The 12,358-nt window shown below is 36.8% G+C and overlaps 1 protein-coding gene across 6 annotated transcripts in view; it reads left to right on the top strand.

Moving 5' to 3' along the window:
- Positions 1-8,777, top strand: part of LOC135212693 (uncharacterized) — an 885,471-nt gene extending 876,694 nt beyond the window's left edge. For all 6 annotated transcript variants that reach the window (XM_064246375.1, XM_064246376.1, XM_064246373.1 and 3 more), the window contains 2 exons: positions 988-1,187; positions 8,328-8,777. In XM_064246375.1, coding sequence (XP_064102445.1) covers positions 988-1,187; positions 8,328-8,466 — 339 coding nt within the window. In that variant the 3' untranslated portion in view covers positions 8,467-8,777. The remainder of the gene's footprint in view (positions 1-987; positions 1,188-8,327) is intronic.
- Positions 8,778-12,358: the final 3,581 nt, after the last annotated feature.

Genomic DNA, 12,358 nt, shown 5'->3' with positions numbered 1-12,358 from the left:
CTTTCAAATAACTGGATTTTTTTCTTAGCCTTTCATAACTGTCTGATTTTTTTTGCCTTTCATAAAAGACTGTCTTTTTTGCCTTCATTTTTTTAAACTAATATCTTGCCCTTTCCACAAACGATTTTTTTTGCCTTTCATAAACTGATTTTTTTGCCTTTCATAAACTGATTTTTTTGCCTTTCATAAACTGATTTTTTTGCCTTTCATAAACTGATTTTTTGCCTTTCATAAACTGTTTTTTTGCCTTTCATAAACTGATTTTTTTGCCTTTCATAAACTGATTTTTTTGCCTTTCATAAACTAATTTCTTGCCTTTCATAAACTGATTTTTTTGTCTTTCATAAACTGATTTTTTTGCCTTTCATAAACTGATTTTTTTGCCTTTCATAAACTAATTTCTTGCCTTTCATAAACTGATTTTTTTGCCTTTCATAAACTGATTTCTTGCCTTTCATAAACTGATTTTTTGCCTTTCATAAACTGATTATTTTCCTTTCATAAACTGGTTTTCTTGCCTTTCATAAACAGATTTTTTTGCCTTTCATAAACTGATTTCCTGCCTTTCATAAACTGATTCTTTGCCTTTCATAAAAAGATTCTTTGCCTTTCATAAACTAATTTCTTGCCTTTCATAACTGATTCTTTTCCTATCATAAACTGTTTTTTTGCCCTTCATAAACTAATTCTTTGCCTTTCATAAACTGATTTTTTGCCCTTCGTAAACTGATTCTTTGCCTTTCATAAACTTATTTTTTGCCTTTCATAAACTTATTTTTTGCCTTTCATAAACTTATTTTTTGCCTTTCATTAACTGATCTCTTGACTTTCATAAACTTATTTTTTGCCTTTCATCAACTGATTCTTTTCCCATCATAAACAGGTTTTAGGCCTTTCATATAATGATATATCCTTCTAGTGTTGACAGTTACCTTGTACATGATAGTCTCGAACGAGACATCTGAGCCTTGCCATTGGTGCCTGTAGGTCCGTTCGAGGCGCTACGAGCGCATTGACGACGCCTTCGCCGAGGACGGCCTGGACGAGATCTTCACCTCCACCAGCTACCGAGCCACCGACGTCGCTCTGACCATCTTCTTGGTGATATGGTTCGGCATGGGCAACTACTGGGTCTATCGGATTTATCTGCCCAACTTCCAGGTCACCCTTTTCAAGCCCAATGACTGGTGAGACTTTCCTTTCTCTCCATTTCTCTTCCTCTCTTTCTCTATCTTTCATTCGCGTTATTTTTGTTCGTGAGCATGCTCAGTTTTACCAAGTTTTTTTTACCCACATTTCATGGATGTTATGAGTTCATGTGTTATTACGCTTGTGATGAACGTCTCGGGCTTTGTAGTGTATTTAGTTTGAATATGTAATGTTGTATGTTTTTGTGTGTGGTCTTTGGTCATACACGCGGCTTCATCTAGTTAAGAGTAATTAATGTCCACCAACCCGGTCCCGCTGTTCACCCTAAATGTATTCCAAGAATCCATTCCCTAATCCCCCCCGCTCCCCCGGCCCGCCCTGCCATTCCCCGCTCCCTTTCACACACGTTTCTCGTATACAATAGAACTCTTTAGTTCCTTCGCCTGTGGGGGAAAATGTATTCAGTGTTCTCTAGAATTAAATGTGGATCTGTGAATGTCTAAGCTAAGCGATAGGGCTGACTTTTTCTATGTTTTGACTCCTGCTTAGCATTCAAAATTGGGTTCGTTTTTATCTTCGTTATTTATCCATTCAGGCAGATTTATAGAACAAGCTTGTAAATATATTCACACATAAATAAATTGCACTCATAAATAAATTCACACATGTGCAAATGAATATATAGATATATTATATATATATATATAATATTATAATATATATCTATATATATGTCTATATCTCTATAGTGTGTGTGTGTGTGTATACTCACTATCTGTCTATTACATACACTTATGTGTCATTATATCTATCTGTGTGTGGTGTGTGGGTGTGTATACAGGTTTGCCTTAAAAATCACTGTATATATATATTGTGTGTGTGTGTTTTGTGACGGAAATGTCATTTCTATTCTGATTTCCCCCTCATAGGAAATGTATGTAGTAAAGTAATGCCTCGCTTCTTCTCCTCCTTTCTTCTTTGGGCTTTCGTTGGTCTCTCCAAAGCATTTGATCCGCTTTGTCGTTTTTTCATTTGCTGTCATTTCACAATTTAATACATCTTACCTTCCCATATGCTGACTGAGACGCAGGCACTCTCTCAGTTCAGTCGAAGTTGTGGTTAACCGTGGGAATGCAGATTCCCAGAGTGAATCGAAAAAGGTGTATACCAACCCTTGAATGGAGTTCATTGACGTACGAAATTCTCTCATACAAATGACATTAATGCTTTCAGTGGTTCTTTGCTTTTAACCAACCTCGTTTTTGTTCAATGTTCCTCTGTTCGCGTTCAAAGCAGTTTTGTCACATTTTGAGTTTCCCTTGGGTTTATGAATGATGGATGGACTGACTTTTCAACCGAGTGGAAAACAGGATCTTATTAGGAACCCAGACGTCAAAGAAGCCTCGGCAGGTGAGGATGAAGTCTTTCGTAACGGAGCGATCGTCAATTTTCCCCTTTATTTTCTCCGGAATTCGATTGCGTCTCAGAATTTGTGAAGGAGCCCACGTCAGGTGTTCTTGTCTGGAGAAAATAGCAGTCATTTGAAGTAGTATGTTTGCCTTTTGCCAAGCAAGATGTTAATGCCATTCGTAGAAGGATTCCCAGGAAAATTTCGGCAAAAATAACAAAGGGAATGAGGACACGTGATGACATGCCATGACTCTGCCCCATTATACGCATCATTACTGCATAGTTCTTCGTTATGATATTCGATGTAATTACTTAGAGTAGCCGGGTGCTTTCCCCTTCTAGCACGAAGAGTAAAATGGACCCGTATTTTCCGTTCCTTTTGCCAAATTGCTACTTAGTTACGTGTTGGTGATTTCCTAGGAACTACGGTCATATTTTCAACTACACGTACATACGTACATTTACGAATAAGCAAACATACGTTGCAGTTTTCAACGTAATGCTGCACGCAATGCCTAATCTTGTTGTGTTCAAAGTAATGTATATCCGTCAACCCTTGTACTGTTGTCATATGTGAGACGGATTGAAAGGGCATGGCTATATACGCATTTATTAAATAAATAAACTTAACGACGAATCGGGTCGGAGTAACAAATGAAAGGCTGATCAGTTCCGTGCTGTTAGTAAACATGACTTAAAATGTTTATCGTTAAGTATTTATTTAGATCATTTGAGTCTAGACGCTTACTTTTGACAGCCAGTGTGCCGGTGGGAAACAATAAAATACTTGTGACATATTTTGAAACCCAAATTGGTAAACATATGCTTGAAGAAATTGATTTGGGTGCCCAGTGGTTGTTGATTTGCTCTTCAGAGGTAAAATTGTTGGTGTCATTTCAACGCGATGCTTTCCCCTCAAAACACTTTTAAGAATGTTATCTAATGAAGCCAGGAAAATAAGCATTTTTCTAAGCTCCTATGTTAATGCAACATGGTTCAGGTATTCAGTTCCAACATTTGCTATGGTAGTATTTTCATGTCTGGAGGTCAACTTCCTTCAGGAATCTCTATATTCTGGACGTGGTTACTTAGTACTATAGTGCTTTTCGTTTAATTGGCAATGGTGATGTGACTGGCTAACTTCCAAACGCTCCATTTCAGCTGGCAATTTCCAGAGGCACCTTGGAAGTAGTACCCGCTACAGCTCTGCTTTGCAGAGTAAGAGCATCCACATTTGGGTGGGATGTCACATTGTCACTTCACCCACCGCAAAGCTCTCTCACTCTTCGCTGCTGAACTGAAAAACGGTCTTCTCCCATTATTATCGATCCTCACGCTTCAAGGTTTAAATGAAGCTGCTGCACACTAGTGCCATTTGCCTATATTTATTTGTTGGCTTTTTTTCATAAGTGAATATTGCATTGTGCAGGTACTTATACACTGTGCAACGCTGCTGCCTTTTAGGCTTGTTCGATTAACAGTGATAGGCTGATCTAATGAAAGACGAATGCTTAAATGAAATGTAATGTCTCTTTTGATGCGTGCTAGGTCAGTTCATAGCTATTCTACAAAAGAATGGCTGAACATTTTGAAATAATTCTAATATGACGTTAAGACGCTAAAATACAATCTTCCTTCTTATACAGTATCATTTACAAACTAATATGGTTTAATAAAAGTTCTGACATCCCTAGTACCACGGCAGAATATTTTGAACTTCATTTTCTGTTTGTTTGTTACCGTTCTTGTATGCGAGGAATTCAGGATTACAATGCATGCCTCTGTGCTGTGCCTGTTATCACAATTTTCTTTAGCTTGTCTGTATACATGTCAAGGCATACGCATTTATGCAATTAATATATATATATTTGTATTTGTGTATATATGTTTTATGTTTATTATATGAGTAGTATAGTTTACGTACGCACATGGTTAACAAACCAGCATAACATCACATATGGTATGGCTATCCCTGCTCAAATAGTTATGGTTATGAAAGTAGTGCATCCAACCCCTAGATGCAATAAGGATTTGCCAAAAGAGAGGCAGCTAATTAACACGCAGTCAATTAGGACGCGACTGAGGACCGAGGATGTGGAATGTTAATCTGCCTCGAAACTGCTTCCAAGATCTCTTCTATGCAATCTGGCTTTCACAACCTTTGGGATATATTAAGTGTCACTTCTCTTCATCTTTCAAGCTGCCTGAAGCACCTGGCTTTTTAAATGCCACACACTTACATCAGCAATCTGTTATTCTTCATTTTGTACACGATTACCATATCGAATCGTGTACACTTGCATGCATCACAGATTATCTGTAGAAGTTCTCGTCGTATCAAAAGTCAGGAAGCACCTGTTGCAAAGGTCAGAAGAACTTGAAGGGTCAGGAAGCACTTTTCATTGCAAAGGTGAAGAAGAGCTTTAGGTAAGAAGACAAATAACATTGCTCTGTCCGAAGAGTCATGGAAGCCGGGTTGGGTACATAAGGTTCCATCAGAACTAGTTTGATAACATTCCTTATCCTTAGGGCTTCACTGCAGTCATATTTGCCTCGTGTCCTTTAGATATTTGGAAATCCTTCCTTGAATAAGTTAAGCACTTCTTTTCAAAACACACACCAACACACACACACACATATATATATATATATATATATATATATATATATATATATATATATATATATCGCAGTGCCCTCCTAACCTTTCAAATTCCTTGCTCTTTTTTGGATATGCAAAGCCTTGAGATCCAACTTTAAAGCAATATGAAGAAATCATGAAGTCGGTAGCGTGAAACAAACCCACGATACCATAATCACGAAGAGTCACCTATCGCGGGTTCGTTTCCCGCTACTTGACATCATGATTTCTTTATGTTTCTTTGAAGTTGGATCTCAAGGCTTTGTAGTGACAAGTGTCTCCAAAAAAGAGCAAAGAATTTGAGAACTTGAGAGGGCGTTGTGACTAATACAACGACATATGTATCTGGTAAAAATGGCCTGTAGATTCTACATATATATTATATATATAATATATATATATATTATATACTCATATATATATATAGATATATATATATATAATATATTATAGATATGTATATATATATATATGTATATATGTAATGTAGTATGTATGTATGTATGTATGTATGTATATATATATGGTATATATATATATATATATATATATATATCTATATATATATATATATATTATATACTATATATATATATACTATATATATATATATATATATATATATATATTAATCACAGAGAACTCTGTCATATACTTTGAACTTCTATGCAAGAATACTGCGTAGCCAATTTGTTCAAGGATTACGTGTTAAAGTGCATGCGAAATTTATGTTTCGGCTAATTAGAATGTCCAAGAAGGATGGTGTTTGGAAGTTGTAGTGAAGTTGAATGGGAAGTTCCTGACTCTGCATTGATGAGGAGCATCTTGTGGAGATAAGCTTTGACTGAGGAACTCGTAATGCACTTAGCGATTATGTCAGTCACTGTGAATGTCGGTGTCCCCTGCGATGTCTCGAGTTGCATGCTCGTTCGTTGCCTCTGTCACTATTGCAAGTAAGTTTTCATTTGTTTTTGTTTGTTCAGTTTTATTTCTCTGCTAATTTAATTGTGCCAATTCATTATCTTCAATTCATCAAAATAATAATGCACCTTGTTGAGTGAGTAATGCTGCTTCAAACATATCTTCCAAGTTTCTCTTAAGTTTGAATCTTGCTAAGCTTCGAAAGTAATTAAGTCAACATGTTGCTTCAATTTGGTGTTTACTTCTGTTTAAACTTTATACATTTATTTTGGTAATATGTGAATTCTCCATCCATCCTGCATTTGCTAATGAAAAGGATCTTACATTGTCAGTACTTTGGAAGGGTCGAACTATTTGACAACACCTTCATCTCATTAGGTGTTGAGTGAAAGGCTTCTACTTATCACAAGTCATTTTTACATACAGATTGCCTTTGGGTTTAATTATATAGTAGTGATGTTTTAGCTGTGTTAAACTGCACAATGTATCGTAATTTAATTTTCCAACTGAATTTAATAACTATATAAATAGTATTACTAAGGTGATACTGAACTTTTTTCGGTATTCTTATATTATTTAACTATTTATGTATCCCGATGAATTTTACTCCATGAGTCGAAGGTGTGCTGCTTTGCTTGTATTTAAATTTGTATGTCATTGTTACCAGAGGTATAGCCTTCATTACGTATAGCCAATCATCCATTGAGAAAGAGGGAAGAAATGCTGTCATAAGTTACGTAACGAGTGCGTTCGAAACCTTTTCTCTGAGTAAGTTGGCCTGTCTTCAAAAAAAGTCACTTTTACATTATAAGTACCAAATTTATTCAACCTACGTAATGCAGAATACAGTCAAAATTTATGTGTAGATATAATGTGTATTCTGAATAAGCGTTATATTTGTGAACTGCACAGATAAAAAGTTATTGCGAAAAAACCGTGTTACAGAGGCCCTGAATCTCATTGTAGATAAGTAAGTCTATCTTAGTTTAACCAGACCACTCAGCTGACTAACAGCTCTCCTAGGGCTGGTCCGAAGGATTAGATTTTTTACGGGGCTAAGAACCAATTGTTCACCTAGCAACGGGACCTACAGCTTATTGTAGCATCCGAACCACATTATATCGAGAAATGAATTTTTATCACCAGAAATAAATTCCTCTGATTCCGCGTTGGCAGAGCCGAGAATCGAACTTCGGACCACCGGATTGGTAGCCGAGCGCTAAAACCACTAGTCCAACGAGGTACTACAGAAGACTAGATGAAAAAAGAAAGTTATCCATGGGAAAAGACTGATCAGAGTGTTTAAAGAAGATTTGGTCATGTAGAGTGAAGGAAGAATGATAAGTGGGTGAAAAGAGTAGTATATAATTCTCGTGTGTTTGGAGAAAGGGAGAGTGGAAGACGTTTGAGTAGAAACTGTTGGAGAAATGGAAAAGGCGTAGGGACTGAAGGGCGCGAAAATCCATGAGGGCGACAGTTCGTGGAAAGTAGGGGTGAATAGGAGTGTGTCAGGGGGTTTCGCACATCGCTAATGACTCTAACAGAAGGATCCATCTCAATTGTAGCATTTGAAATATGAGTGTTACAGTGACCGTTGTCATGTTTGACTCAACAGCCACATTCGATAAGGGAAACGGCTTGTTGCTGAACAATAATGAATGAGTTGTAGAGATTTCAAACTGGGTGGTTGTTGCGGTAACCTCTTTTACTATATTCATTTCAAAACATCTGAACTCGTGTCTTTTTTTTTTTTTTTTTTTTAGCAGATTTAAGGGACAGCATTATCATCGCCTAATGAAAGTTGATCATGTAGTATATGTTTTGTGTTAATATTTATCTCTGAAAATATAAGTCACATATAGCTAGTATGTTGTGCTGTAGGTTGCGGGTTGGCCAAGGTACCATCCATCAGATTAGCCATGACCTCCAAGAGGGTCCTTTTAGGACTAGCTAGTACATTATGACTTTTTCTTCTCTGAGCATGACCCTTCTTTTCATTCTTTTGTCTTGTTGAAAGGTTATGTAAATATGACTCCCATTATCATACATTATTTACACAATTATTTGAAATTACCATGTTAGTTTCTATTTTAACTAAATAAAAGTAGACCAAGTTTGAAATGGGAAATCGCCATTCTTAAAACTGTCAACTCTTGATCCTTTCACACTGCTGTTACAAGACCTGACCATTTCTGTTGTTCCTCAGGTGTTCCAAGACCGTGTACTTGTTTTCTGTGGCTCAGCTGATCTTCGTGTACGTGGTGTTGGCCGTGGTGTTACTGACGATCATCTGCCTAGCCTGCGGACAGAAGTGCGCCACCCTCTTCGACGAGAGTTACAAGTGAGCCAGGGACTCGAAGAAAAGGTCCTCGAAGGGGGAGAAGAAAAAGAAGAAGAAAACGGAGGAGGAAGAGGAGAAGAAGAAGGAGACGCACACAGAGCACAATGCACAGAATTTAGTCAAACAACATAACATCCTCATGAACGGCAAGAGACACGACGACCAGGGCAGACGAGAGAAAGACGACGATGACGACGACGAAGACGACGATGACTTTGGTTTCAAAAAGGACCGCAGTAACCACCACCTGCGGGTCAGCACCAACGGGGACTACATGCCCCTGCCCAAACCCCCGAGCGCCATTTTCCACGAAGAGAAATCAGACTATTTGTACGAAGGGGCCAACCACATCGAGACCCTGGTGGAGGACCCCACCGAATACCAGATTCAGAGCAAAACCCGCAAAGTCGTCCTCATAGTCTGAGCCTCTTTGTTTGCCAGGTTTCACAACGCTGTCGAAACATATCAAATGTTAAGTTTATTCACGTGTTATAGAAATGCAGAGTAGCGTCGCCATATTTCATTTCCTTTGAGCATCGGTTCATCTTCACTTGGAAGAGTCGGTATGAGGAAGACAGTCAGTCATTTTGCGCCGTCAAGGGTCACACATTCTTATTCGTTCATATGCATATATATAACAAGAATTAATAGTACCGTAGTTTGTATTAGGGTATATCGATATACAAAATGTTAGTGCATAAGTTTATGTTATATGTATGATGAATAACTCCCCTGCTGCTGAGGCAGAAAAGATTTTGATTGTTCAGTTAGTCAGGTTGTGACTGTCCTCAGTTACTTTACATTCTTGAGAAAATTTCAAATGCAATCTCGTGTACGTACATTTGTATGTGAGCAAATAAATCGGTAAGGCAGTTGTTTGCAACACACACAAACACACACATATATACATATATATACATACTATATGTCTGTATACCCCTGTGGCATTTACCAAAAAACTTTTCATAGATAAGTATAAATTGTTAGGTTTACTTTACACTAAGGTTGATGCTTTGATATGTAGATAGTAGATAGAAAAATTAGGATAAACTTGAATGTATTTTATATATTTAGGGTCAGGCAGGGAAATACACTTATATTTATATATATCAAAGCACTCAAAACCTTATTTAATGAAGATTCAACATTAGATTTTTAAATTGTCTTAAGAATTATCAATGATGGTGATGTTTGTATAACAACCAAAGCTGATTAGCAGTGGGCACGTGGAAGTGTCTGTAAAAGTCTCTAGTGAATGCCCGAATAAGAACGAAGGACACAGAAAAAACAGTAAGTAAGCTTACATTAACATAAGGAAACATCAGTTGCTAATCTCAGCTACGTAGGTGTTATATACATACACACACACACACTATATATATATATATATATATATATATATATATATATATATATATATATATATATGTGTGTGTGTGTGTATATATATATATATATATATATATATATATACATATATATATATATATATATATATATATATATATATATATATATATATATATATATATATATATATATATATATACATACACACACACCTGACGCTGCCTAGTATAACTGAATGACAGCCGAAGAACTCTCTCTCTCTCTCTCTCTCTCTCTCTCTCACCAACCCCTACCCCACCACCTTGTGTGCCATTGATGTCTTACCCCCACAGTATTCTTTTCCAGATAGTAAGTCATACGTATACCGAAATTCGGTATAATAAATTCGTCAAGTTTATCGAGTTTCTAAGTCCACTAGCAAAACCAGCCCCATTTCAGGGGAAGCCCTTCCCACCCTCACCCCCTTTGGTACCATTGGGTGCTAGTGATGTCTTACCCCAACAGTGGTGATTTCTAGATAGTGAGTTATATATATACCTAGTTCGGTTGAAATAGCTGAATATGTTTCAAAGTTATGCTGGAGCACACACACACACACATACATACATCCATTTATATATACTATACATATGCGTATATAGCTGTATGTTACACCTACATACAAACATATCTGCGTATGGAAGTATGTATATATAAGACACTGTGTCTTCGACTGATAACTCAAAGGTAAACATGATTCAGCTGCCTAATAGAAGGACAAGTAATTTGGGATTAGCTTTCTTTCCACCCAGTTCCTCACTGAGCCTCTGTGAATGGCCTGCCACTAATGCGGACAGCTGCTGTTTTCACTAAATACTGAAATATATATTCGTTTGCATACATGACGTACACAGGGGTATGCGTGCTTATGATTATAATCATGCTATACAGGGAAGTTAAAGTTTTATGTCATAGTCAAAATCGTAAAGCCTTTTCCTAGAAACAAAGCCCTCGTGGCTATTGCCTTCTTTGCTGTAAGCAAAAGATGATAATTTAGAACGTCTATCAATAGAGGATTTTTGCCATCTTTCGTGACTATTCGTGATCATCATTATGAAATCCTTGATATTATCTGAAGAAATGGCAGTCGTGGTTCCGGGTCATTTTCTTGCCTCAGCAGTGTTGACAGACTTCCCCCGATTCCCCTTTGTGAGGCTTTGGTTAGACAACTGAAACCAACTGTTCATCGTTTGATTCCAATTAGGACCTCATATGTTGGTGAAATAATATAACCTTGTCTTTGTGTGTCTTTATAGTCATATCAAAATATCCTTTCTTAGGGCAGAGGCCTTCCGGTGGCTTTCCTTGTGCATTTATTAGAATAAGACTCTCAGTAGCGTTGACCAGTGACGAACCGTGGTCCTCGATTCCTGTCGTTTTGACTTGCTCGCTCGATCGCTCGCTCACTTACTCACTCACTCACTCACTCACTCATTCACTCTTTCACGCTCTTGGCTTCGCGGGCCTTTTCGTGACCCACGACTCTGTCTTTTTCCCAACCTCCGTTGTATACTGGAGCGCGTGCAGACCAAAATTAGTCATCAGTGAATGATAACTTAATCGTTACACTTGATCTAGATTGAAACAGTGCGGTCACAGATATATATTATTATTATAACAAAGGTTACCTGAGCTTCTCTCCTTTTCATACACACACTTTAAGATATATATATATATATATATATATATATATATATATATATATATATATCTTATATATATATATATATATATATATATATATATATATAGATATATATATATATATATATATGGGAACTGATTCAGTCAACAGATTAGAAAGTAAACCTGAGAGAGATTAGAACGAAGACAGGAATACAGCAAGAGCGTGAATTATTTGAAAGTCCTTTATTTTCATATTGCATTTCTCTTTTCATTTTACTGGAGATGTTTTTTAATTGTTTGTATTTAATCTACTAAAATTAACTTGGTCATCAGTTTCTATTTTTGTCGAAATCATCTTGGTTTTTAAATTTAAGGACAGCAGTTACTTGGAATGCGTCAATTAAACAGGGATTTTTATATCCCCTTTTCATTCAGATTAGTTCAGTGGTAGCTATGTCGCTACCAGGTATTTTCATTCATAAGTGAATGTTGAATGTATAATTTCGAATTGTAAATATATGTATTTCTGTTGGAATATGAAACTGACTTAGGGAGCGTCTTCTTCTTGATTGTGACTCCGAGTGAGCAAGCCCATTATTTGAGTTCCATCTTGTAATAAAATCCTGTAAGAATATTTCAAAGAAGTGCCATTCTTGGTGTGACCACTTTTCTATCTCGTGAACCAGAAAACATTTCTTGAAGAGAATCTCCAGGAGAGGGAGAGAGTGTGTGTATAGCCCCACCTCTCTCGTAGAAACAGCAAGAGAGCGACAACGATGTAATGGTTTCTGATTAATATATGTGAGGTGACTCTATTCTGACTGACCGAGTTTTCCCTTGACCTTTTAGATAGAAGAAGAAAAGTCAAGTTTGTAAGTTAT

Source organism: Macrobrachium nipponense, chromosome 41, assembly GCF_015104395.2.
Source record: "Macrobrachium nipponense isolate FS-2020 chromosome 41, ASM1510439v2, whole genome shotgun sequence".
Taxonomy (NCBI): Eukaryota; Metazoa; Arthropoda; class Malacostraca; order Decapoda; family Palaemonidae; genus Macrobrachium; species Macrobrachium nipponense.
This window is presented reverse-complemented; position numbering and strand designations above follow the sequence as displayed.